General features: G+C 42.5%; 1 protein-coding gene across 1 annotated transcript in view; it reads right to left on the bottom strand.

The window, feature by feature from the left end:
- Nucleotides 1-22879, bottom strand: part of JAZF1 (JAZF zinc finger 1) — a 220025-nt gene that overhangs the window by 22875 nt on the left and 174271 nt on the right. The window contains exon 3 of the mRNA XM_053265045.1: nucleotides 16371-16567. Within this exon, the coding sequence (XP_053121020.1) occupies nucleotides 16371-16567 (197 nt within the window). The remainder of the gene's footprint in view (nucleotides 1-16370; nucleotides 16568-22879) is intronic.

The following is a 22879-nucleotide window of genomic DNA, read 5'->3' as shown; positions in this document are numbered from 1 at the left end:
GGACTCTCCTGATGCACATAATAGACAGGGAGTCTATGTTTGTCTACTTTTTTCTTTCTTAAGGAACAATATCAGCAAACAGATTCATACTAAAGATAACAGATTACAATAAAAAAAAAACCTACTTATGTGAACTACAGCTTATGAAGTTATGAAGATATATTCAAGACCAGTTCTATAACAATAGATTTAAACATTTTTTATGGCTGTACAACAGCCATCCAGCCATTTACAGTACAGGCAATAAAAGGCAGGCACATTGTTTGCATTTATTTCAGAGGTGGGGCTGAATAAAAATGCAGCAAGAGGTGAACAAAGCTGTGTAGGTAAGAACAAGCACAGTCACAAGCCTTCTTGAAGGGGCCTAATTTTAAGAACCTGAGAAATCCTGTGCCATTTGGGTTGCAAGCCTATCTTTGGAGACTTCAACTTTGGAGACTTTCAACTTTTCAACTTTCACGGCTGAACTGACATTTGTAAATCTGGTAGTGGTGATTATTGGAAGTAAATTTGGGCCTGGAAATCCACGTTGGCTGTAGCTTATGACATAGGACACCAATGAAAAGAGAAGGCAAAGGGGCTTATTAGCCCAAGAGGGCACTGAACCAGCCCTTTCAATAGCCAGATCGCATGCTTTATTTCCTGGCTCACAAGACTGCTGAATATTGCTAAGAGAATAGCTTTGTATTTTACTTTCTGTATATATTTTTGTGATTGACATCTAGCCAATGTGCAACCATTGTGCAACCGTGCTTTGTTCTCCCTTTCAGTAGTGCATTGACAGTTGGTGGAGGAAATGACAGGACTCCACCAGCCAGAGAACCAGTTAATGTATCTGGGTCACAGTTAATATTTCCCCCCTAAAAGGCTCTGTATGAAGGGGGAAGCATCGTAACTGTGATGGCTGGTACTTCCATGAGCGGCAACCTCAGGCAAACCTGGTTGCTACTCAAAGAAACACCAGCAATCACGGTGACAACACTTGAACCTCCAGAAAACTAGAGCTGTAACCGTGAGCAGCCAGCTCTGGGGTGAGTGACAGCTCTGGGCGGGACTTCCTCCCCATGTTGGGAGCAGTATCCGTGAGCACAGTGGTGCTCACAAATGTCTGAAGAGGGCTTAAGTATGAAGATAATCTCCTGAATATAACAACAGAATAATAACAGAATAAGGGAGGCAAAAAGAGAGTTTGAGGAGCATATAGCTAAAAGCATCAAGGGGAATAACAAAAACTTCTTTAAATACATCAGAAGCAGGAAACCTTCCAGTGAGGCGGTTGGTTTGTTAGATGATAAGGGAGTGAAAGGAATTATTAAGGAGGATATGGAGATTCCAGAGAATATAAATGAGTATTTTGCATCTGTCTGAACAGCAGAGGATACAGAATATACCTATGCCTGAACTGAACTTCTTAGAGACAGAGGATAAAGAACTGAATCAGATAGAGGTGATAAGAGATGATGTTCTAAGCTGTCTGGAAAAATTAAAAATTAACAAATCACCAGGGCCAGATGGCATCCACTCGAAAGTCCTTGAAAAACTCAAATGTGAAATTGCCGACCTCCTTGCAAAAATATACAACTTATCCCTACAATCAGGCTCAGTACTGGAAGACTGGAAAGCAGCCAATGTAACACCAATTTTCAAAAAGGGATCCAGGGGAAATCTGGGAAATTACAGGCCTATTAGCTTTGTTTCAGGCAAATGGATGGAAAGCATTCTTAAGGATAAAATCGTTAAGCTTATAAAAAACAGGCTGTGCTGAAGGAGAACTAGCATGGCTTCTGCAAAGGTAAATCTTGCCTCACCAACCTTTTAGTTCTTTGAGCGTTGCAATAGGTGTGTGGATACAAGTGATCTGGATTTTCAAAAAGCTTTTGACTAAGTTCCTCATCAAAGACTCTTGAGAAAATTTAGAAGTCATGAGATAAGGCAGGCCTGCTCAACTTAGGCCCCCCCAGTGGTTTTTGGACTACAACTCCCATAATCCCCAGCCACAGTGGCCAATGGGCAGGGATTATGGGAGCTGTAGGCTAACATCTGAAGGAGGGCCCTGGGAAGAGAAGCCCTGGGATAAGTGGACAGGTTCATGTGTGGATTGGTAACTGCTTGAAGGATGAAACAGAGGGACGGTATAAATGGAGAGTTCTCTTAACGAAGGGAAGTGAGAAGTGGGATGCCGTAGGAATTTGTACTGGGACCAGTGCTTTTTAATTGATTCATAAATGATCTAGAAGTTGGGGTTAAGTAGCGAGGTGGCCAAATTTGCAGATGACACCAAACTATTTAGGGTAGTGAAATCCAAAACAGATTGTGAGGAGCTCCAAAAGGATCTCTCCAAACTGGGTGAGTGGGTGACAAAATGACAGATGTGGTTCAATGTTAGCAAGTGTAAAGTAATACATATTGGGGCAAAACAACAACTCCTCCAAATTCACATTATGGGGTCTGAGCTGTTGGAGACTGACCAGAAGAAGGACCTTGGGGTTGTGGTGGACATCTAGTTGAAAGTGTCGACTCAATGTGTGGCAGCTGTAAAAAAAAAAGTTCAATTCCATGCTTGGAATTGTTAGGAAGGGGGTTGAAAATAAAACTGCTGGTATTATAATGTGATGTGATGATAGCCAAAAGCCTGGATGCCTTTAAGAGGGATTTAGATAAATCCATGGAGGACAGGCCTGTTACCTGGCGAGCTGACTGGGTTTAAAAATTATTAAAAGAATCTCCGGTAGATTGTCTCGCTGCCATCAAGTACTCTTTAGTTAACAGAGTTATCTCTGACTGAATAGGAATGCTAAAACATCCAGTCCCCTCTTTGCTTTTCTAGCATGCAAATATACAAAATGTGGTTCCACTTATATATGTTTCAGTGGGGAAATAGCAGGCTTTACTATCCTGTTTGGGACTGTGTGAACTAGTGGCTTTCCCTCTCCTTCTCCCAGAGTCAGTCAAGCATTCTGAGATAACATTAGCTTTATAGTGGTTACACTAGTGGTGGTTACAATTTCCAAAATGACCAGATGTTCTCAGCTGGTACTTAATTTAATCATTACTAGGCGTTGAAGATAGGTAGATACTATAGGTAGATAGCACATACTTGGGTACACAAAAAAACACACACAAAAGAAAACAACTTCTTACGTGTCTTACTAAAATACTTACACCTAAGTCTTAAGTTTTCAAAGCCATATTCCCTGGCTTCTTTCCCTTGGACCTCAGCAGGACTTAGCTGGGACCAAACCTGCATCCCTGACCTCCAGGGACTCATTCTGAGATAACTTGGCAAGACTCCATTGCTCCTCTCTCACCTGGGTTCTTCTTCCCAGAAGCCCCTCAGGAGCCCCCTAGATGTTCCAAATTTGTTAACCAATTGGTTCATCCACTGGAGACTTCAGTCTGAAAGGGGAAACCACCTTTTGTGTTAACCCTGTTATTGCTGGCTGGCTGCCCACTACAAGGCCTATCAATGGCTACTAGTCTGAGGGCTATAGGCCACCTCCAGCCTCAGAGACAAGATGCCTCTAAATACCAGTTGCAGGGGCATGCCCTCAGCTCGTGCCTGTGGTCTTCCCAGAGGCATCTGGTGAGCCGTTGTGTGAAACAGGATGCTGGACTAGATAGGCCTTGGGCCTGATCCAGCAGCGCTGCTCTTAAGTTCTTAACAATTAGCCTGATCCAAATGTATTATTTTGTATAAAGAGTTTCATGTTGTTCACTGCCCTGGGGTCTCAGGACGGCACAGAAAAGTAAGTAAGTAAATACTTTTTTAAAATTGAAGTTTCATAGAAGATCACAGCGCTGTTCTTCTAAAGTTAGCTTCTTTTATAGTATGACTTTTAAACCAAGGGTGGCTGTTAACCAAAGCTGATTCTCTTTAAAGCCGGCATGGGAATGAATCCTGTGACTTCCACAGCATAATAAACCAAAAGCCCTAATCCAGTGATCCCTTGTAGCAATGCACACCAATAGGTTGTATCCCAAGACTGTTAGTCATGACTAGGCACAACTAAAATTAATAGGACTTAAATTAATCATGACTAACTTGTCTCATTGATTTCAATGCTGTTCAAGTTATCACTAACTTTCTTTGGATGCCACCGATGTGCTAAAATCAGTGGGGGCTCTTAATGAAGAATGAATGAGGACAGGGCTCTTAATGAAACCAAAAGCCATGTCCCTCAGCTCCCACCAATGTTAGCCAAATCATATCCTCAGATAAAAAACTGTGGCTAAAGCGGCTGTCACAAAACATTATGTGTCCTGGTCCCTTCTGTCTCACCTGTAATACAAGCACTGCAGCATATGGAGCCTTTCACTTGTAAGACCTTTTTTTACTTCTCGAAAGGAATTTAGATGCCATGACAAGTCTATGCCTACAAAGATTAGAATTGTTCGGACAATGGTTTTTCCTATGACGCTCTATGGATGAGAATGCTGGACTTTGAAGAAGCAAGATAGAAAAAGTATTGACGCTTTTGAACTTTGGTGCTGGAGAAGACTTTTGAGAATATCATGGACAGCCAGAAAACAAACATACGGGTCATAGAACAAATCAATCTAGAATTTTCACTCGAGGCACAAATGACTAGGCTCAAACTATCATAATTCAGACACATTATGCGAAAATCCAGCTCCTTGAAAAGTCCATAATGCTGGAGAAAGTTGAAGGAAAGAGAAGAAGAGGATGATCAGCAGCAAGGTGGATGGACTTGATTACAACAACAATGAATGCACCACTGAGAGACCTTAAAGGCCAAGTTGAAGACAGATCATCCTGGAAAGAATCTATGTGGTCGCTATGAGTTGACACCGACTTGATGGCACTTAATCAATCAAAGGAATGAACTCTACACATGCATCTCTTTACTTATAGATCGTTGAAATCTTCTAGAAATCCTTTAAAAGTATGTGATCCCTGCCCCAGCTCCAAGTTCTGTATGTTTGAATAAATACCCTAAGTTCTGGGTACATGAGATAATGAAGTCTAACTTTTTTTATTGTTCTGAAAGCCATAAAACTCCAGTCTCATGTACTCATATGGAATTCACCCTGCTGATATACAGATAGCCCATATCAAGATTATGATTATCTGGAAGGGACAAGTTTGGAGCACTATAACAGCTACAAGAAATATATGCCATATTTTTCTGCACCAGTATAAGTAAACGAAAGCTTATGCCACAATAAAAGTGTTAACCTTTAAGTTGGCACAGGGGTTTTTCTCCATTTTTTTCTTTTTCTTCTTTCTTTTACAGAAGACTAACCCTTTGGAAATATGTAGAAAACATGTACTTGATATTCCTCTACACACATGCCTTTCGTTTACAGAGTAAATGCATGAGAGGAGAGTGGGACTATGGCCAGGCCCAGATTAAGCTAGTGCGGGGCCTGTAGCATATGTTATGAAGGGGCCCCAAATTTAAAAAATGCACATAAATATATAAACATAAATTATTTACTTCCATAGTAAAGTAATTCAATTTTTTTCATTTGCTATACAGCCAGATAATACAACAAATGTCTGACACTTCAGTAATACTATTACTTACATGTAGGTATCAATTTCAAATGTCAAAAGTAAGAAAACTACAATTTAAACGTTAAATTTTCTAGATTTAGCCTGAGCCAATGCAGTGGAGGGTAGACACGTTCTCTCAGAGAAGCGCCCACACCACCACGGAGCAGCTATTGGGCAACTTAAGTTTCTTTCCATGTTTATAAGAATGATGAATACGTTTGGGAGAGAGAGATGGGGGAAAGACTAATATATAAGTGGCAAGGGCTCTGCATTTCTGCCCTTGATCTTGCCTAGTGCCCTGGCCCCGCCACCAACCGCCTATGCCGCCACTCAGCCAACAAACTTTGCAAAACATGCATCCTCCCCCTTTTGTGTTCAACCTGCAGTACAGAGACAGTCATGGCAGGAGCTGGAGGGCTGAGAGCCTGAGCCCACTTCTCATTCAGCACACTCTTTCCCTGGCCCCACGCCACACACATACCTGACCTGCCCAACGCAACCCCGGTTCTTTGGATTCGACAGCGGCGGCGAGGTGGATAGTGGGTTCAGCAACAGCACATCCTGCGGGAATGGCGGTGGTGGGGTACACACACACACGTGATCATAAAGCGTGGTGCTGGTCACTGGTGGTCACAGGTGTTGTGCGTGAGAGAGCGAGAGAAGCTGAAGCACGCACACCCACGGAGCAGCTATGAGTGTAATCACAAGTAAGTGTGCAGTGTGTGCGCCGCTGAATATAGGGGGGAGGAGCGATTGTGCCAGTGCCGTGTGCAGGCGGTGTCTCAGGCATGAGGACGGAGGGAGCGCGCGCACCAGGGCTGCCTGCACCTATCAGCCCCAGCCACTAGAAGCACATGGGTGAAGAGGGAAGGCAAGGCGGGCAGCCAGCTAATAGAATCACTCGGCCAACTCATGAGGGACTGGGACTGGACTGGAGACGAGACAGGAGACGAGAATGGGGGCAGCGGTAGCACAGCAGCAACCAGGCAATGAGTAGAGTCAGCACGCAGCCAGCACCAAACACAGAGGGGCAGACCGATGTTCAAGCCAGGCATGTGTGTGTGTGTCGCAGGCAAGCATGACTGAGGGGGGGAGGGAGCACGTGCGCGCGCTGGGAAGGCTGCCTGCACACAGCCCCAGCAGCCCTGAGAAGTGAGTGACGCGTGTGCAAACAAGGAGGCTCAGGCAACCAATTAGAATCAGAGATCAGATGGTGGCGGACACTCGAGGCCAACTCAGGAGGGACTCTCCTCACTGCCTGCTGCTGCCGATTCTCATCTCCGGTCCCAACAGCAGCAGCAGGCAATGAGGAGAGTCAGCACGAACAGTCGAGCACTAATAGAGAATGGAAAGAAGGGGCAGGCAGACAACGAGAAGTTCAAGCCAGGCGTGCGGGGCCCTTGAAAACACGGGGCCCATAGCAAATGCTACATTTGCTACTACGTTAATCCAGCCCTGACTATGGCTGTTGGTCCCACTAGCCCTGCTCTGATATCTGCACATTCAACACAATATCTGAAAAGAAAACCTATGTAACGTGTGTGTGTGTGTGTGTGTGTGTGTGTGCTACATTCAGTCAGGAACACCTGAAAGCCATACTGAATGCCAAGGATGGTATGAAGCAGGGTCGCCAGATGTGATCCTGATCTCTCTCCATGCAATTTCTTTATATGCATAGGAAAGCTGGGGAAGGAAAGAGGGTTTGTCAAGCATAAATAATCAATAGGCCTGCTTCCAGTGAATGATCTGGGAGCACCTGGATTCCTGAAGCTTAGCAGTTGCAGAACACATAAGTACTTGGCAGGTGTAGCCACTGGAAAAGCTGCCTTCAACTTCCTAAGGAAAAGAAAGCAGGGTCAAAGCCACCATTGAGCGAATGGGTTCAAAGAACCCAGACTGACACCAATCAGGGTCACGCCTGGGGCCCCTGCCACGTCCCCCGCTTGTGACGTCATACACAGGGGGCACGGCTTTGCTTACAAACGGGGCTGTGTTCCCTGTTTGAGTGCAAATACCAGCCAGCGCTGTGCTCCCTTTAAAGGCAGGGAGAGCATTCCTGGCTGCGCTGGCTGGTGGGGGAGCGGCTTCGCTTGCAAATGAGGCCGCGCCCCCCATTTGGGAGCAAATACCAGCCAGCGCTGTGTTCACAGCACAGCCAGGAATGCCCTCCCTGCCTTTAAAGGCAGGGAGAATAGCTCCTGGCCATGCTGCGAATGCAGCACTGGCTGGTATTTACTCTCAAATGGGGAACACGGTCCCGTTTGTAAGTGAAGCCATACCCCCTGCGTCTGACATCAGATGCAGGGGGCATGGCGGGGCGGGGGGAGCCGCCGCCACAGATAGAAGAACATGAGCCTCTGGTTGGCTTCCTCTGCCACTGGAAGAAAGACAGCATAAACAAGGTGTCCCCCCCCCCTCCGCCATTTCCTCCGCCAGGTGGGCCATTCTTATGGTTGTTGGTCCTCAAGAACTGCCCAATGATGCCAAACCCTGGCATCAGCCCAGCTCCCACAGCTGCTTTTAAGATAGAACTTCAAAATCAGGAAATCCAATCGGGGATCTAGTACTACTATGAATATTTATATACCACTTTTCAACAGAAGTTGATTGCATATGTCATATGCTGGATATGTAGATAAGCCTGCTTCCAGTGAATTATCTGGGAGCAATTGGTCCAATACTTTAGTAATGTGGCCAAGTGTTCTTGAAATCTGCTTTGAACTAAAATTGACAAGAGATACCAATATATTTTACTATGCTGACATGGGCAGTGAATTAAATCACGCTAAAAGTCTTCTATTAATATTCCAGTGGACATCAATCTTTAGAGAGATGCAACTATTGTATTGGTATTGTGCTAATATGAACATGACATTATTGTCAGCCAACATTCTTATATGCTGCATCTAGGGTCAGGAACTTGCAGAATGCCAAAAAAGTCATAGATTTGGAACTTAACAACAGTACAGTTACCTATGAAGGAGAAAGGGGGGGGGGCAAAAGCAGACAAAGACCAAGCACCCCGACAGCATGAATACAATGTCTGTGCTTGAGGGGAGCATATCAGCATGTTTGAAAGGCACATCTAGAAGACAGGCAGTATTTCTGTTGCTGCTTTGTGGCATGGAAATCACAACTAGGGATGACTTTATGAGCTTGGTCTAGACAAGAGGGTTACTCTTTGGTGAAATTGCTCCTTGGGGACTCCTTAATTCCCATACAACTAATTATCAAGCCACTGGGTCTTGCTACTGAAAGAAAAAAGAAGAAGACTTTTGAGAATGGCAGTTACTGGAAAGCCTGCAATGCAGCAGCCCTTGTCATCATAGCCAGGTTTTTACTTCAGTGGCACAGCAAGCATACTGCTAAGGAGGGAAAGGGAAACAACAAGAGCAAGCCATAAAAAGGGCTGGATAAAACAAGAACACTGCCTCAGGCAGAGCAGATAAGAAAGGAAGGTTATGTACTTGTAATTGTTGGATGCAGTGCTTCCTCTGGCTGCCTTCCTTCAAACTAGGATTCCATACAGCCAGTGCGGAACCCACCTACCAGGCAGCAGGAAACCTAAAATCCTAGAATTATAAGCTTATACATCGCTGGACTCCACACACATGTTGCCCATCAGCTTTTAAACAGTTTAACGGAATTAGGTGAGATGCATCAATGGTATTAAGACAAAAAAAAAAAAGGAAAACAACCGCAACAAAGGATGGTGAAATGACAATATCTATCTTTTCTCTCGACACCATCTGTTTCTCTGCACTATTCATACTAGTTTTCCTTTATAACCACTTGGAAATGTTTAATTTATTTGAAGCATAACCAAGAAGTAGTTAATTATTCACTTTATAACATATCAAATATTGTCATGAATTTGGACCTCACTTACATGTACCATACATGAAGATTACTTTCCCTGAGAGGAGGTGAGGGTACCTGAGCTCCTTTCCTTATTCCATTTTTAAAAATATGAATTCAACCCTGTTTAAGATACAGATGGACATAACATAGCACGAACAGTGGATTCCTTTTCATTTGCCCTCTATCAAAACTGATAGAACCTTCTAAAATGCTGTAAACACTGGTAGTGGAGCTGTTGGGAACCGTCTTCAAGACTGTGCAAAGGGTAGCAGAAATCCATAAGCAGCTCTTTGCAACAAGAAATAGGTCCATATTAAGTCCTTAATAGGAGATATTGATTGTGCTGTTAAAGGAAAGTTTATGTGCACTTGACAGCTTGTTGCATACTGCGGATGTGCAAAGAGTGGATATTGCTTTGCCTAAGGTATGTCTAAAGAAACTGCCTTAGCTGTCCAGTCTCCAGCTATAAAAGTAGAGAAGAAATTACCCATTTCACAACTTTGCTGTGCTGTCAAATAATGCAAGTTGACATTTAAAGTAAATAATAAATGAAAAATATAGTGAGTGAAGTATGTGATACGACAGGAAGAAAAGAAGAATCTCAAAAATCAAGCAGGGCTAGATCCAGCCTCCTTTGATGAGCCTAAGCAGCTCTTTGCATTGCTTACAGACTTACACGGATAGCAGCCAGGCATTGGCCTGCTTCACATGGTTGCCACCAAATATGTAATGAGTACAGAAAATGAAACCTGGGGTTCCTGCCGCGCACATGCGCTTCTCCATGTCGTCCAAACCCGTCAATGTCAGGAGGAGAATGCCGGGTTTCCTTCTGTGCCTGACATTCTCCACCCAGTTTCAAGTGTTGGTTATAGATATTGAGAAAATGTTGAGGAGATGACCAGACCTGACATTCTCCACCTAACAAAGGATCAGACAACACAGATAAGCTGGAAGTATCAGACATAAGCATGCATGCTGGGAACCTCCAGTTCCCTCTTCTGTACTTGTTACTGACTTGCCAGTGATTGTGTGAAGCAGGCTAATATAAGGGCAGATCTTTTGCTCGAATATGATCATACCAATGCAAACTACAAGTTGGTTGATAAGATCTTAGTCTTTATGTAGTTCCTAAACAATACACAATTAGGACAGCTTTGCAAAAGCTGAGTTGCTGGACCACGTGGATAGTTCTACCATAAGCTAATTAAAACTGTATAGAATGTGCAAGATAAACTTTGTACCCTGTAGAACATACAGAGCCAGAATAACAACAAAACATTTTTTCATTTGAGCTTTAGCATATGGTAATATGAATGCTCTGAAATGTTTTTGGTTTTAACTAAACTTTAGAAATGAAATGTGAATAAAAATATTCAACTAGCTAAGTTTTAGATTATTTGCTTTATATATTTATGTTTCAAATTTATAACCTGCATCTCAGCCAAATGCCCCTGTACTTTCAACACGGAGGAGCACAACAGAGGTCTCTAGCCTAAAAAAGAATGTTCTGTGGTTTACATTTTAAACTAGTGGTTATGGTGCCAGTATGTCACACATACATTGACTAACCACATGTTTATTTTCAAAAGAATTCCTTTGGACTGTAATATATGCAATCGGTTTTAATTCACTTTGGATAGCCGAATAATAGGCAAGCAGGAGTTTCTACCTCTGCAATTAAGGAAGACATGCAAAATACTCCCCCCTGCCCTACCAAATCTAAGTACAACTCTGTTGATTCACACTTTGCTTTCTGGCATGCTCCATAACTCACCTGCAAAAGTGGCACCCGGCCCAGCTCTAAGCAAAGATTTAATAGAAGAACTATTTAATGAAGTCTCATATTACTACACTCTTATTACTAGTACAAATTGTTCTCTAGGAGAGCACCTAATTTAGCACGCCAGACTAAATTAAAAATAAACACCACTTCTCCAAGAAAATTAATGTAGGGTGCTCATTTTTTAAAGAGTATGCATCCAAAGGGCCTTAAATATAGCTTGGAGAATCCATAAAGGCACTACACTAACTAGGCAGTGAGCATTCTGGCTTTAGTTGAGCAAAGGACATATGTTTATGCTCATTTTAAGAACTCAATTTATGAAACAAATGACGAGGTGCTTTGCAGGGGAAAATACATTAAAATTCTGAACAGAATGGAAATGTTGGACCTATTTATTTTACCTGTGCAGCCCACTCTCTACCTAAAGGCTGAGCTGTAGATAACATTTATTTGATCTTTACAACCCTGACTCGTAAGTGACCATGTTCCCATGCAAGGAACTAAGGCTGCAGCACAGCAACTTAGTCAAGGCTACGTCTAGATCAGGCCTGCACAACATAAGGCCCGGGGGCCGGATTCGGCCCACAGGGACTATTTTACTGGCCCCCAGGTATCCTGCAGCAACATAGGAGCTGGAAACTACCTTATTGTTACAGTCATTTGACCAGCAAAGAAACTATAGCGCCATCCTGTGCATGCTTTCTCAGAAATATGCTCCACGGTGTGCCCAGTGAGGCTTACTCCCATGTAAGAATGCCAAGCATTGCAGCAAGAAAGCAACAACAATTTAGGGAGAGGAGAGGACTTAGCATTTGTTTGGGGCTGGCATGCACTCCAGGGGCCCACTGATTGAGCAGGGACAGGACCTATTCTCTGGCCACTGTCCTTGGTTGAAACCATGGGTCCATTGACAAGGGGAAGAGATCCACAAGTAACTAATAATATTAAATTTAATGTCATAATGTGCTAAAAATTTGACCTCGGCCCCTGCACATCAAGTTGTGGATGGTTCCGGCCCACTAGGGCATTTGAGTTGTGCAGCCCTGGTCTAGATAAACATGTGTTTTCTTGGCTTCCGTCTGATACTACTCACTAGGTAATCTTGACTGATTGATTGATTGAGTGATTGATTGAGTGAGTGATTAAGTGCTGGCAAGTCAATGTCAACTCTTAGCGACCACATAGATAGATTCTCTCCAGGATAATCTGTCTACAACTTGGCCTTTAAGGTCTCTCAGTGGTGCATTCATTGTTGTTGTAATCGAGTCCATCCATCTTGCTGTGGGATCTGTACAATGCTGCTACCAGTTTAGGGATTCTTGCTAATTTATAAATATTTTGGTACAATCTGAGGTTGCAAAAAGAACTGGAGTAACAGGTTGGATATGTTTGTTTTCAAATGTATAGGACATGTTCCACCATGTGAGTCAACATGGCTTACACATTTGAAAATTCACTACAAGAAGTAGTGGACAGTTCCTAATCAAATCAAATCAAATCAAATCAAATACAGGAGGACTTTGATATTTGCAAGGGTTTGGTTCCACAGTACAACTGCAGATATGGAAACTGTGGATATTGATTCATTGCGGCAATGAGGAATTGGGGTCTATTACCCAAACATGGATACGTGAATCCGCAGATAATGTATCTGCAGATATCAAAGTACTCTTGTATGTTAACATACATTAAAATACCAGAAAGAGAATAAAATCCAATAGAAAAAGCAGCAGCACAAAAAGACAGACACCAATAGTCACAGACTTATCCAACTGGCTATAGAAAGTTTGTGCTGTATTGGTATCCTTACACTGAACAAGAACACTTGATGACAGTTAACCACTGCTAACTGAGCAAAGTTAGCAGTCCCTAAGTTTGGGACCTACCCAAACTTGGGATCTCTCCAGTGGCTGTTGCTGGTGTCTACTGCAGGCCTCTTTTAAGATTGTTATCCCTTTGGGGATAGAGAACTCTCTTATCTATTATCTTTCTATGCAAATCGCTTTGAGGACTTTGTTGAAAAGCAGTATATAAATATTCACAGTAATACTACTAGTAGTAGTTATATGTTACGTCCTGCTTCAGAGGCAGAATACCCCTCAATACTAACTGTAGGGAAGCAATGGTTGGAGAGGGTATTAAGAACATAAGAACAGCCCTGCTGGATCAGGCTCAAGGCCTATCAGCATCCTGTTTCACCATAGTGGCCCACCAGATGCCTCTGGGAAGCCCACAGGAAAAAGTTGGGGGCACGCCCTCTCTTTTGCTCTTGCACCCTTGCAACTGGTATTTATAGGCATTTTTCCCTCTTACGCTGGAGGTGGCCAACAGCCCTCAGACTAGTAGTCACTGATAAACCCATGTTCCATGGATTTACCTAAATCTTTCTTAATGCGTTGTGTGAAAAAGTACATCCTTTTGTTGGTCCTAAATGCCTTGGCACTCAGTTTCATGAGATACAGGTTCTAGAGTTATGAGAGAAAGAAAATAATTTCTCCCTATACATTTTCACCACATCACGCAGGTTTTATAGACCATATCTCCCCTCAGCTGTCTTTTTTCTAAACTAAAAAGCCTCAGGTGTTGTAGTCTTGCCTTATAAGGAAGGTGCTGTAGGCTCCTGATCATCTTGGTTGCCCTCTTCTGCACCTTCTCCAGTTCTATAACATCCTTTCTGAAGCATGGTGACCAGAACTGTACACAGTACTCCAAATGTGCCCACATCATAGTTTTGTATAAGGGTATTATAATATTAGCAGTTTTATTTTCAACCCCCTTCCTAATGACAACTCCCAGATCCCTCTCCTGGTCAGTCACTGACAGTTCAGACCCCATCATTGTATGTGAAGTTTTGCCCCAATATGCATCACTTTACACTTGCTTACATTGAACTGCATTTGCCGTTTTGTCACCCACTCCCCCAGTTTGGAGAGATCTTTTTGGAGCTTCTCACGATCTGTTTTGGATTTCACTACCCTAAATAGTTCAGTGTCATTTGCAGATCTGGCCACTTTGCTGCTTACTCCCAACTTCTAGATAATTTATTAACAAGTTAAAGAGTGCTGGTCCTAATACAGATACCGTATTTTACGGACTATAAGACGCTACGGACTATAAGATGCACCTTAATTTTAATCCAGTTTTTCAGAGTTCTAACATATTAAACTGTTAAAACATATAAGACACTCCTGAATTTTGGCAGATATTTTTCAAGGAAAAAAGTGAGTCTTATAGTCCATAAAATACGGTACCTGGAGGACCCCACTACTTACTTCTATCCACTGTGAAAACTGCCCTTTTATTCCAATCCTCTGTTTCCTGTCCTTCAGGCAGTTACCAATCCACACATGAACCTGTCTGTCCCATGACTGCTAAGTTTACTCAAGAGCCTTTGGTGGGGAACTTTGTCAAAAGCTTTTTGGAAGTCCACCATGTCAACCGGATCACCTTTATCCACGTGCCCCTTGACCCTCTCAAAGAACTCCAAAAGGTTAGTGAGGCAAGACTTGTCCTTGCAGAAACCATGCTGGTTTTCCCTCCATCAAGGCCTGTTCTTCTATATGTTTAACAGTTTTGTCCTTAAGTATGCTTTCCATCAATTTACCAGAGTAAAAAACTGCTTGTAAAAAACAACAAAACTCAACAAAACAACAAAACTAACTGAAAATTATACTTTCTGCATGAACCTCAGTTCAACTCAAATTTATATTTCCTTCAGGGTCATAAACCCTTAATTACATCAATAAAGCCTATTAATTACACTTAGTATAGAACAGTGGTTGCTAAACTTCGTGCCCTACAAGACACGGATATAAAAGCAATAACAACAAGACTCTTGATCACATAATAATGAAAGTATCCCCCTCTCTTTCCACACAATCACACATGTTGAATCTGCATTGTATACACTCATTTCCCATGTCACTCGCTCATTTCTACTCAAGTCATGTTAAACATTCCACTTGTTCAGATCCAATTGCTCCTCTTGCTTCATTTCTCTTTCTCTTTCCAATAAAGGAATAGCCAAAATAACAAGGAAACAGGTAATGCCACACTTGGCTCCACAAACAAGATTGGCCATATCTAGGGGTATGGAAAAAACCGGTTTGCCTGGTCCTGGACTGACTGAACAGAACCTGGCATGTTTGGTTTTGTGCCACTGAACACCCCACCACCGCTCATCTGGTTCAGGGGTTCTAAATCTGACTCACTGGCAGATTCAGCAGCCTCGGGGGGTTCTGCTGTGGCCACAGGATGGGGGGGGGGTCTCCACAGTCTCCCCCTCCCCACACTGGCCTCCACGCCCCAGGCCTCGAAGGGCCATTTTGGCCCATTTGGGGGCCGTTTCAGCCATTTCCCCAGTGGCGGTGGCCATTTTAGAGTCTAGGCATGTTCCCAGGCCATTTGTATGGACAGACATGACCCAGGCCATGCAATTGGTGAAGGCACATGCACAGCGGCCTCCCCAAAATGGCCACCCACCAGGGGAAGGGCCAGAATGGTGCAAGAATGGGCCAGAACGGCCCTTAGAGGGCCAATGGGAGACTGGTGAGGGGAGAGGGAGACTGTGGAGACCCCCCTGACACCGCTGGACCAACCGGTGAGTCTTTCTAATACATACATACACACACACACACACACACACACACACACACTAGAACCTCCAAGCTGGCCCCAAGGGTTCGGCTTGAGGTCGAGCGAACTGGGCCTGGTCTGCCTTGTGGGTGAGCCCTTGAGCTGGACCAGTTCCATGGTGAACCAGCTTGGCCTCAAACCGGTTCACACATTCCTAGCCATAGCTGAGATGAGGTCCATTTCCTATGCTGATCCAGGAAAAAAAATGACTTACAAGATTGTCCCACTTACATTTCTGCTGCTGCATGCTTGCTTACTTCACATTTTACTTCACCCGTGGTAACTTGGTAAAGAGGCACCTTTTAATATGGCGATTCTCTTTATTTAGCAGGGGGAGAGTAAGTGGCCCTATCCACCCCCCAGCACAGTACCTCCAGTTACTGTCGCTGGTGTCTATCTTATGTTTCTTTTTAGAATGTGAGCCCTTTGGGGAAAAGGATCCATATTATTTATTATTTCTCTGTGTAAACCACCCTCAGCCATTTTTGGAAGGGTGGTATAGAAATCGAATGAATGAATGAATGAATGAATAAAATTTTTCATTGTACACTGCAGGATACCAACTCATCTTACCTGTAGGTGTGCTACTACGAAATGAGGAGGAAGGGGTAATTGGTGGTGTGACTGGTGGAGTAAGGCTTCCACTGCTGTGGCGCGGAGGAGTAGATACATTTCCACGGGACACTGAGCTCGATAAAGTCAGGGAGAGTTTAGGCTGGATTTTTTTCTTCAGAGATTCCTGTTCTCGTCGAGCAGCATCAGTCATAAACCTGGAAGAACAGTAATGACAATTGTAAAAGTCAGAGATGATGTAGAACAGTAGCTATGTCTGCTTGACTTCTACAAGTTGTTCCTGGTGAATCAAAGGGTATGTCAAATAATAATGTGGTTCAGAACTAAAAAGCCACACAGCCTGTCATGGAATGAGAAAGGATAAAAAACAACAACCTTGAGATCCACAGTCAACTATTGGGATGGTTAGTACAAACCAGAAAGTGATATTTCAGCCCCCCAGCTCCTGAATCTATAATTCCCCTACTTCAGCTTCCTGCCCACAGCACACATTCTTTCCTATACTTAAAACCATACCATTTTTCACATTATTCTTCTTGGCTTCTTGCCCCCAACTTCATATCTTAAGCCCTAACATCCCCCAGTGTTAAGGCTTCCTACCTCTAACCCAATTCCCACTGAGCTTCCCAGGTGCCCGCCTTACTCTGCTTTCCCCAGTCTCCAACTGGCCTTAGACAATAAGGGGTTTTTCACCAGTCACTCCACACACCCCCACCCACATTTTTCCACCTCTGCCCCTTCTTTTCCTCTCTTTATTGTATTTCTGGCTCCTTAGTTTATCTATCTGCTCCAAAGCCCTTCTGCCTATGTTATCCATCTTTCTTCATCACTGTTCAAGCCCGATTTCCACATAATGATCAAGAGCCAAACTACATCACATTAACATCATGGCTGGCCCTGATGTTCAGAGTTTTTCTTTACTCATTAGCAGCCCAGGAGCAGGGCAGGATTTGGATCAGGGCTGTGACATGGGGGAAATGGGGCTTTAATGCCAAGCTCCTGATCCAGATTGACCCCAAGCTACTGGTCACTCTTCCAAGAGGAAAGCCCCAATTGGTACCATCTTTGACACATTTATCATGACAAATTGAATATGATAAATGTTCTGTGCATGCCACTCAGATAAGCAAAGGGGGTCATGAACTGACAGCGCAATTCTAAAAGAGAGGAAAGGGAAAAGGTTCCTTCCATTTGCACCACTGCTGCTACTCCTGCTCTCTGCTCCTTATGAGTTCTGTTGCCTCTACAGTCTGCTCCCCATTCTGCCTCAGCCTCATGGCTCTTTCTCACTGTAGTGAGCACACCAGTTGCAGGAAAATAAAGGACAGAAGACTTCCAGCAGTCTCGGGCAAGACTGTGTCTCCTGCTAACTGAGCAGAGGCACCTTTTAAAAGTGGTGATTCTTTTTATTAAGCAGGGAGAGAGCAACTGGCCCTATCCATTCCCAGTCCAGCATCCCTCCAATGGCTGTTGTGGTGTCTATCTGATATTTCTTTTTTAGATTGTGAGATTTGGAGACAGGCAGCCATTTTATTTACTTATTTATATAGCAATAGCAATAGCAATAGCACTTACATTTATACACCGCTTTATAGCCGGAGCTCTCTAAGCGGTTTACAATGATTTAGCATATTGCCCCCAACATTCTGGGTACTTATTTTACCGACCTCGGAAGGATGGAAGGCTGAGTCAACCTTGAGCCCCTGGTCAGGATCGAACTTGTAACCTTCTGGTTACAGGGCGGCAGTTTTACCACTGCGCCACCAGGGGCTCATTATATCTAGGTAAACTTTGGTTGAAAAGCAGTATATAAATATATGTCATATTCGTATAAAGGAATTGGTGAGCCCCTTGAAGGACGAATAACAGTCTGTGAAATATTAACCACTGAAGCAGGTAGTTTTGCTATTCTGTTTTTGCATGTGGGTTACACTGATGACATCAAAGCTGTACTAAAGATGTGCAGTATGAACATGGACACTATGAGTTCCAGTGCAGCAGAAGTGATTCAGATGCAGAAGGCAAGCAAATGGATAGACTTGCTGATGTGGGATGTTACTATAGAAAAAAACATAAATAGCCATTTGTTGGTCGTTCTTGGTGCACTGTAGCTCTAGTGCACTGTAGCTCTTCTTTGGGGACTGACACTGAATAAGAAGCCACCTATGACATCATTCTGTGGTGGTGGAAGCAGTGGGCGGGGGGGGGGCAATGAATGCATTTCTATGTATGGAGAATTTCAGTTTCTCCATCTCAGCTGTGTCCCCAAATGTCACGATGACTCCCATTGACTCCTATGGGGAAAAGTGGATCTAAGTAATCATAGTGACAGGTACTTTGCTAGTATAGCGATAATGATCTTCTAGTATATTACTACCTTCAAGGAATTGCTCAACATCCACAGTGAATAACCATTGCAATACAATATAAAAGGTTATAAGACAATTTAAAACACCACTTGACAGCATTAGACTCCCAAAGTATGGGTAGCCATTAATTAAACACCAGGCAAAACTAAATGTTTTAGACTTCTAACATTAAACCATTTATAATGCCAATAGATTACACAAATGAGATAATGTAACCATCAAATCACCCATTAAAACCAATAGTTACTCAATTACCAGGAAAACAAATTGCCTCTTGATAATGAGGAAGCCACCATTATTTTGTGCTGTTTTTCCACAGCAGTTACCTTTGTAGATGAAGCTTTACCAAGCTGGGATAACCCTTTCAAGCATGGCCTCTTACAATGCTAACTACCTTCTGTCTACCTTTAGCAGTTAATTACTGATCTCGTCATCAATTACTGACAAGAACCAATTTTATATGGATTGCTGCATAACCAGAAGAAATGTCTTCTATTCCAGTTGCTGGAAAACAGTTATTAGCTTGCCCAGACTAATTTTTCAAAAGGCTGAATAAAAATGGCATAATAAACCACTGAGTACAGTTTAATGTAGCAATTATCATCCCAGAATTCACCTTCACAGCAGTTAACAGCTAGCTTGTTAGGGCATTCATCAGCCTTGCTTGTGCTTTGGGTCGTTAATTAACAAACCAGTCATCACTTGCTGCTAACAATACATACTTGATGTGTTACTGCTTAATCATAAGAAATAGCCTTATAGATGCTTATATTTCATTTAACATCCTCTTTGTAACATGGTTCAAATACCCTACTGTATTGTGCCGTAATAAAAAAATGTTTAAAAGATATAGTGCACATTATTGGTCTGGACAGTGTAAGATCTCTTTAATAAAATAAAATTTATGCTGTATTTAAAACATATTTTGAAACACACCATTAATTGCTTAATTTATTTCAGACCATACGACTCTTGTTAAGTGATACCAAGGTTTGGCTGGAAGTAGTGCAAAAACTGCCAGAGAAAATATTTTATCATTATTATTATTTAATTTAGTTTTGATGAAAGCTCCAAACTTGTAGACGAAGCGTTTCAAAGGGTGGCATCTGCTCCCAAGGTAAATATCTGAACAGGGACAAGAAAAGTTATATTGGCCCTCAAGCTATGAAAAGAGCAGACTGGTCGGTCAACCCTAGAGACTGACTCAGCACAGAACAGGAAACTGAAGAAGAACGAGTTGTCCTGCCAAAGCAAAATTCAAACAATGACTGCATAATTCTAGGACTGGAGGAAATACCCAGGCTAACCTTTTCTCAGAGTAACATGAAAGAGGGCTTTCCTGGAGTAGAACACACCCTAGTAGGCTCTCTCTGATAGTTGACCATCCAAAGGTCATTACAATTTTCTGTTTGATTCTTGTAATGAACACAAAGTATTTTGATGAAACAACACTAGCAGCCTGACACTAATGCATACCTACTTGGAAGTAAATTCCACTTTCTTGAACAAGAAACCTATGAAAATGACCAAAATACACCTTGTAATATTTATGTCCATTAACAAAGATATAACTATATAACTATAAGCCCTGCTAACTTGGCAAAGAGGCACCTTTTAATGTGGTGATTCTCTTGATTTAGCAGGGGGAGAGTAACTGGCCCTAACCACCCCCAGCACAGTACCTCCAGTGACTGTTGCTGGTGTCTATCTTATGTTTCTTTTTAGATTATGAGCCCTTTGGGGACAGGGTTCCATCTTATTTGTTTGTCATTTATCTGTGTAAACTGCCCGGAGCCATTTTTGGAAGGGCAGTATAGAAATCGAATAGATAATAATAATTATTATTATTTCTTGTTTACACAGTCAGACAGGTGTTATTGACTGGTTTGTTTTATCCAGACATCAAGTCCTTCCCAAGGACCTGGGATGGCTGAATTTTATTGTTATAGATATCGTCGCAGAATATAGGCTGTTCCCAGTAAAGTTGCTTTTTGTAAATGGCTGATGGTGATTTCTGTGACCCCTATGGTGTTGAGGTGCTCTTCAAGGTCTTTTGGAACTGCACCCAGGGTGCCAATTACCACTGGGATTATTTTGGTCTTTTTCTGCCACAGCCTTTCAATTTCAATTTGTAGATCTTTGTATTTGGTGATTTTATCTGCTATCACCTGGTATTGCTATGTCGATCATTTTAACTTGTTTTTCTTTCTTCTTGACTACAGTTATATCTGGTGTATTGTGTGGCAGATGTTTGTAGTCGGAAGTCACATAATATTTTTACATCTTCATTTTCTTCAACTTTTTCAATTTTATGGTACCACCAATTTTTGGCTACAGGTAGCTTGTATTTTTTGCAGATGTTCCAGTGTATCATCCCTGCTACCTTGTCATGCCTTTGTTTGTAGTCAGTCTGTGCGATCTTTTTACAACAGCTGATTAGGTGGTCCACGGTTTCATCTGCTTCTTTACAAAGGCGGCACTTGCTGTTTGTGGTGGATTTTTCGACTTTTGCTCTTATTGCATTTGTTCTTAGTGCCTGTTCTTGCGCAGCCAGTATTAAACCCTCTGTTTCTTTCTTCAAGTAACCATTCTTAAGCCATTGCCAGGTCTTGGTGATGTCTGATTTTCCACTTATATTGTGCAAATATTGACCATGCAGGGGCTTATTTTTCCATTTTTCTGCTCGGTTCTTGACTTGTTCTTTCTTGTAGGCCTGCTTTCTTTCATTGGTGTTGAATAGTTTTGCCTTATTGACCATTTGAAGTGCATCTTCTTCACTGTCCTTGATATATTCTTCAAGGCCTCTTTTCTCCTCCTCTACTGTTTGATGGACTTGCAGCATTCCTTGTCCACCTGAGCTGCGAGGGAGGTATAGCCTATCTTCATCACTGCGGGGGTGCAGAGCATGATTGATGGTCATTATTTTCCTGGTCTTACGATCCAGCGTCTCTAGCTCTGCCTGGGTCCAGTCTGTTATTCCTGCAGTGTATCTGATAACAGGTATAGCCCAGGTGTTTATGGCTTGTATGGTGTTCCCGCCATTGAGTTTGGACGAGATTTTTCTAACTCTCCTGATGTATTCACTTCCAATTTTTCTTTTAACTTCAGTGTGTGCAATGTTATCAGCCTGGAGAATGCCCAAGTATTTGTAAGATTCTTTCTCTTCCAGGTTCTTGATCTTGCTTCCATTGGGCAGTTCTATTCCTTCTGTTTTTGTTATTTTCCCTCTGTTCATTATTAATGCAGCACACTTGTCTAGTCCAAACTCCATTGCTATATTGCTGCTGAATATACGGACAGTGTTTAGCAGTGATTCGATTTCTGACTGGGACTCTCCATACAACTTCAGATCGTCCATGTACAGCAGATGGTTGATTTCACTTGGTGTTTTAGATATTTGGTATCCGAGGCCTGTTTTGTTTAGTATTTGTGAAAGTGGGGTCATGGCGATTACAGAGGGGATAGTGAGTCCCCTTGAAAAATGCTTCTTCTAATGCTAACCTGTCCAAGTGTCTCGCCATTGATTGTTAACTGTGTACTCCACATGCTCATTGCTTTTTTAATAAATATCTGAATGTTTTTGCTGACACCAGTTGTTTCTAAACATTTTAGTATCTATGTGTGAGGCAATGAATCGAAGGCTTTCTTGTAGTCAATCCATGCAACACTTAGATTTGTTTTTCTTCTCTTGCAATTTTCTAAAATCATTTTGTCAATCAGCAGTTGGTCTTTTGTACTTCTGGTGTTCGGGCAATTTCCTTTCTGTTCAACTGGAAGCTGTTTGTTAGTTAATAAGTGTTGCATGACTTCATCTGCTATTATTCCAGTTAATAATTTGAACATGGTTGGCAGGCAGGTTATCGGTCTATAATCACTTGGAACTGCACCTTTTGCTGGGTCTTTCATGATGAGATGAGTTTTCCCAGTTGGTAGCCATTGTTCAACATCACCGCCTTGCAAAATGTGATTGAACTGTTTTGATAGTTGTTTATGAAGGCTTGTTAGGTGTTTAAGCCAAAAGCCATGCAGTTCATCGTTGCCTGGCACAGTCCAATTTTTAATTTTCTTTGCTCTTTCACTTATTAATTCTGGTGTTATTATTAGATCTTGCATTTGTTGGTTACATTATTATAATCTATT

Source organism: Hemicordylus capensis, chromosome 6, assembly GCF_027244095.1.
Source record: "Hemicordylus capensis ecotype Gifberg chromosome 6, rHemCap1.1.pri, whole genome shotgun sequence".
Lineage (NCBI taxonomy): Eukaryota > Metazoa > Chordata > Lepidosauria > Squamata > Cordylidae > Hemicordylus > Hemicordylus capensis.
The sequence above is the reverse complement of the archived record's forward strand: the minus strand, read 5'-3'. Positions and strand labels throughout refer to the sequence as shown.